General features: G+C 38.4%; 1 protein-coding gene across 2 annotated transcripts in view; it reads left to right on the top strand.

Moving 5' to 3' along the window:
* Nucleotides 1-2,651: 2,651 nt before the first annotated feature.
* The window catches only part of LOC110031419 (DExH-box ATP-dependent RNA helicase DExH7, chloroplastic), a gene marked incomplete at its 3' end in the record, with an annotated part of 94,359 nt that continues 91,078 nt past the window's right edge, over nt 2,652-5,932 (top strand). Inside the window, 3 exon segments of one of the 2 annotated variants that reach the window (XM_020734601.1) lie at nt 2,652-3,026; nt 3,148-3,256; nt 4,974-5,197. In XM_020734601.1, the coding sequence (XP_020590260.1) occupies nt 2,715-3,026; nt 3,148-3,256; nt 4,974-5,197 (645 nt within the window). 2 annotated transcript variants of the gene reach the window in all.

Consider the following 5,932-nt stretch of genomic DNA (forward strand, 5'->3'; position numbering starts at 1 on the left):
GTTGTCTTGTTGTTCCAGTTGCCCATAACCTTTGTCAGCTCTCATCCATAGTCTGGGAACCCCTTCCCACCTTATCACCGCCTCTCTGTGCCCCTTAACCGTCATTGCCATCACCCGGGATCCGCCCTAATGCGAGTTATGTCGTGTGTTGTATTTTCACTTTCAAGTGTTTTAATTGTAACCATTTATTTTCTTCCAATAATAATATTTATTATGGTTTGGGTTAACTCCGATATGATTTGGTATCATAGATAGCTCAACCTTAGTCATATCCTAGAGTTTCCTAGTATCCGCTTCTACCCAAGCCAGCCCCATCAAAATTTTCCTGCCCTAAAAGCTTCGACAAATGAGGTCAAAATTCTCCTAACCCTAGGAGATTGACTCGGAAGCTTATTGGCCTGAATTGGCCTGATGTATTGTAGTTGCTACAGTGTCGCGGGCCAGCCCTTCTCTCCCCCTCCTTTCCTATTCCATCCCCTTTCCTATTTCTATCCAATTGCAATTCATTCATATTCTATTGCTTACCTTTTCTATCCCCTTTTGTTATTTCCATTTATTTCCAATTGCAATTCCTCCCTATTCATTACATACCTTTTCTGCAACCTTCCACTCCTATCCCAATTTCAAATTCCTTCTTGTTTCTTTGTTCTAGCATCTTTTATATTATTGTGTTTGCTTAGGGTGGGCAGGTTTTTGATGATTGTTGATTTCAGTTGCTGCCTTTGAGGCGTTCTTCCCCTCTTGTGGTTGTACTTGACGACGAGAAAGTGTTGCGGTTGTAACTCATATGAAGTGGAGATCGTCTTCAATGGTCTGGGCGGTGCTCCGGCTGTAGCTTGACTCCGGAGAAACATTTATCCTTCCTCAGCCCCCTCCAACCCCTCTTTCAGTAGATGTGAATAATATTTTCTGATCTTGTAAGCAGCCACAAGCCATCTTCCAACCATCTTCTCATCACCGTCCAGGCCTCTAGGCTCTTTCCTGTTACTGCCAAGTTTTTCCAGGACAGTTCTTGTTGTCGTCGACCCCTCTAGGGTTCGTACCTGTTGCGAGCAGCACTCCGACACCTGTTCCTGCGGCTGTCCAATCTACCCTCACCTCGTCCAGCTGTTGTCCAACCTTTGGACACCTGTTACTGTTGTTGTCCAAGCCCACCACCACCTGCCTGTTGTTGTCTAGGTCCACTGCAACTCCTCTTCTGTCTCTTTCCAGTCACCACACATTCCCCCTTTATTGTTGCTGAAAAGACCTCTAGCCCTCTTCCTGTCATTATCCTCAATTCCCAAAACTGCCACCATTTGTTCATCATCATCTTCCAGTCTACCGCCGCTCTCTTTTGGTCTTACTGAAATTGCCGCTCTCCCTAGAGATAGTTGCTTATGTGTTTTGCTTTATTTTCTTATTTTTTGTAGGGTTGTCTTTGTCCTTTCCGTTTGCATGTTTGTATTGTTTATGTTGAGTTGTTGCAAGCTATTTGAATTTTAGCAATAATATTTGTATTTCCATTGTGGTTTAGGTTAACGCATATATCAGAGTTCGACTTCGTTCTATTTGAGAGGTTGCACAATCTCTCCCACTCAAGTAGCTAACGACCTCTTTTCTTAACCCAAAAGCATTCACCAGGCAAATAGGATTCTAGTGGTGGTTGCTACCTTGTAGCACTTTGTCTCATCTTGGGTTCAAGAGGTGGCTCTCATGGCGTAATGCTTTATTCTATAGGACATAGTTCCCATCTTCCGGTTGTTGTAATCCTTTGATACCATTTTTATTAGGCTACCCACTTATCGAGATATTGCCTGCATTGGCCTAATGGCCTCACAGTTTTGCCCAATTGGTGTAAATTTATAGGATGTCAACCATCTGTTAGAAATAACGAGATCAATTCCCAATTTTACTGTGCCTTATGATTAATTAGAAACAAATCTTATGATTAATTAGAAACAAAAGAACAACACAAAATAACAGGTTCACACAAGTTTTGAGAAAAAAAAAACTGTAACAGATCTAAATGGAAGCACAATCAAAGCAACCAAAAAAACACATGAGAATTTTATGTGGAAAAACCTGAGAACGGGAAAAAAACTACAGAGTCACACCATAAGAAAATTTCACTATGAAATTCATAAAGTTTTGCAAAGAGCTCACACCAGGTGAAGCCACATGTAATTGCACTAAAAAAACCACGGTGGAGCTACATGTGTCTCATATGTGCCAACATGAGCATGGAAGGCATTTTGAAGGTCTGTGCTTCATAGTTGTTGCTTTTATGAGTAGTGAATCAACTTACCATAATTCCGCTATGTCGGACCTGTGATATGTTTAATTTGTTTTGTTTGAAGTGTTTTCTTTTATTTTTCCATTTTAATTGCATTTATGATGTTGGTATGTCAAGTTTATTTTGTCAACTTAGCTAGTTTGTTTTAACATTAGTGCTTGCAAGCGATTGAAATTGAGTTATACTATAATAAAGTTTAATAAGGTGAATTCTAGAACTATGTATCTTTTCTTAGAAAAGTTGGGCAGATATAGATGTAAGTGTAATTTTTAAATTTAGCTTTTCTTAGAAAAGTTCGGCAGATATAGATGTAAGTGTAATTTTTAAATTTAGGCTGGTTAAAATGTGCAGTGTAAATCAAAGTGCACCCAACGAATCCCATGGTAACCCACGGCCCTCCAACCCGGTTTCTCTGCTGCCCAACGTCAAGGTGCGAGCAATGGCTCCCAAGAAGCTGCAGAAGGGCAGTGGGAAATCCCACTCAAAATCGAAGGGGCATACGTCGGTTACCAAGTCCGCTCCAACGCTACAGATATCGGCGGAAAATGAGCGCCTCCTTCGCCGCCTCCTTCTCAACACAGATTTACCACGCTCAGACGCTGCGCCGACTGCGCTCCCGCTCCCTGTCGCTGCCTTTGAAACCTCTGGAACCCGCGCTCAGAAGGCCAAAAGGCTTCGCGGTGTCTATGACATGCTATCTCTGGAGGGTTTCACCTCCGATCAAATAGAGCAAGCCCTCTCCGCTCTCAACGTTTGATATTATTTACCAACTCAGTTGCTTTTATGATTTTTGTTTATCAATCAGGTTATGTGTCCTTATGCTCTGATCGCTGATCGCTTGATTCTTTGATTAATTTACCTTGGATTTACAGGAGGCAGCTACGTTCGAGACTGCCTTGGACTGGCTATGTTTGAATATACCTGGAATTGAGCTTCCTCAGAAGTTTTCTAGCGGGGCAGCATCTTCCACAAATGAAAGAGGTTGCATCATGCTTTGTTGCATTGGTTACTTAATTGCATTTCCAACTCCATCGAAATATAAAGTCATTAAGACTTGCCCCCAAACGATTAGGGCGAGTTTTCTGAAAAAACTTATTTTTCATCCATTCATCTTGAGTGCTAAATTAGGTTTTAAAGCTCTTATATGCTAGCCTTTTTGCGCATGTTGATGTATTATGTTTAAGAGTCTGGGTTAAATAATGTATACGATGATGAGATGCACTTGAAAAGCACGAGAAAAACTCTCAACTTTTATAAATTAGTAGCCTTAAATGCAAAAACAATCCTAAGGAGTAATATAGTAATATGAGAATTCCCATATTTTTTAATTTTACCATTGTATGTCCTGAAAGCCTGCAGCTTTTACAGGAAAGAAGAGAATGCAATATCAAAAAGGTAAAAGGGGAAAAGAAGATGAGAACATTATTCAGTTTGTAATTCCAGAGTAGATACACTGTAGGTGTTTATAGATAGAAAGATATATGCATAAAAAAGCTAAACACTGAGTGCAAAATACATATAGGTATTCAAGTTTCTGTGGTCCCCATCTCTTGAGAATAAGAGTCATATCCTTTATCATGTCCATCATACTTTTATTTTGACTGATTTCTTGATTGCTAAAATCTAAAATCTATATGATATAATTTATTTAAATATAAATTTACAGAATTTACCTGTAAGTTTGTATGATATTTTTTATCGGATGTTATTGCTTGACACAATTTTTTTTTGTTTTACTTAGTTTAAATTATGGAAGTTATGTTTCAATAATATACCATCTTTTATGATATTTATAGTGACTTTTAATTCCCACACTCAAGTATAACTTGATTTTTTTTTAATATTGATATATGCATTGTTACTGTGATTGAAAATTTTTTGATTTCTCTGAAACTACTTCTAATGTTAGGGGCTACTTCAATTTATATATTCTAATAATTATAACACTGGCTTGTTGCCAAATTTTCTACTTAATGCACATTAAATCAATTATCATGGTATTTGATCATAAAATTTTCTCATGACTGATAAGCTTTGAAAATCCCTTTCTTTCCATCCACGTGTTTCCATTAATTTTCTCTAATACAATCAACTGTGTAGTTTATCTCTTGAGCATAAATGCGAGTCTACAACTTAGCACCAACTTTATTTATTTTGCCTACATTCCTTTGTTTTTCACCATAAAACTTCGTTATATGACTGGAATATTTGATCCACCTAATATTGCCACGCTTTAACACCTTATTTGGTATTAAATGCATCATCACCAAGTATTTGACATTATGTTAATCTTTGTGATATCATTGAATATTTGTGACAACACCATTCTAATATCTCTCTTGATTCTCCCAATCATAATTGATATCATAGCTGAATGTAAAGTCTTAACTTCATGTATCTTCTTTAAAGTCAAGTCAATTTCAAATTTTGAGTTCAATCTATTACTTTTTTTTTATTTTTAACTTTTCTAAGATATACTTCTTTTAAAATTCTCATTTAATGATTATTAAAATATTATTTACGTTGTTTGGATTTCTTGGCTTCAATTATAATATTATTTTATTCTTTTTAATGCAAATACTTTCATCAAAATATTTTCATTTATTCACTTGGCTCAATCATATTATGTTTTGTTAATGTTTTATTGTTTGGCTAGAAGTTTGAATATCTATACACTCACTCAATATTTCTTTGACAGATTGGTCAGTTAGAATCATATCCACTGCACGTGAAAATTGGGTTCCTACTAAAAGTTTTATAGAGGAAGTGAAGGAGGGCACTTCTAGAGTTTTTGTTCGAAGTAAAGGGAAACTTGATGAGGAATATTTAGATTTTGGAAAATCCTCACAAGCTGAGTGGGTTCGACAATATTTGGAGAAACAGGAAGAGGAAGAAGAAAATGAACACGAGGAGAAAGAGAAGGTATGTATAGATTGGATTACTTTTTCTTGCACAATGGCGTTAATCTGTTTCAATAACAGTAAAATGTTTGCCCACTTTATCTTGTGTAGCTTTTTTTTATGGCACCTAATGCGTGCAAGAGAATTCACGGTGATAGAGTGGTTAAATAACGTCTTACCGTTGCACTAGAACCTAACACACTCAAATAATAAAAAATGACTCGTAGAAATATAAGGAATTTTACGTGGAAAATCTGGAAAGGGAAAAAATAATTGGGCCTGTCCCAGTTCAAGAGATCCAGTATGAACTGACGACTGCAGGTACAGTCCCTTGTGTCACTGGTGAGAAAGTGTTACATAGTCTCTCGAGTTACAACGTCGGTGCGTAGAAGGACTTGTAGCTCCGCGGTAGAGAGAAGTCATAAGGAGTAATGGTTGGAGTTTCAATACACTGTCTTCAGGGTCTGCACGACATACATGATGATGGTGTCGCTTTGTAGGCTGCTTTGTATGGCGCTTAGTTACAAGGAGTAGGAGACAGTGAATGATGGTTGATAGTGGCTGGCGGTGGCGACTGTGACGGTCGAAATTGCTGGAGGCAACGACGATCAAAGTTGGCCAGAGGCGACGGTGGCCCGAGTCGGCTAGAGGTGTCGGCGACCCTAGTTGGCCGGAGCCAATGGCGGTCCGAGTTGGCTGGAGGCGATGACGTCCGAAATTGGCTGGAGTCTGCGACAACCGGAGTTGGCCGAAGAGC

The sequence above is a fragment of the Phalaenopsis equestris genome, unplaced genomic scaffold (genome assembly GCF_001263595.1).
Source record: "Phalaenopsis equestris unplaced genomic scaffold, ASM126359v1 Scaffold000810, whole genome shotgun sequence".
NCBI lineage: Eukaryota > Viridiplantae > Streptophyta > Magnoliopsida > Asparagales > Orchidaceae > Phalaenopsis > Phalaenopsis equestris.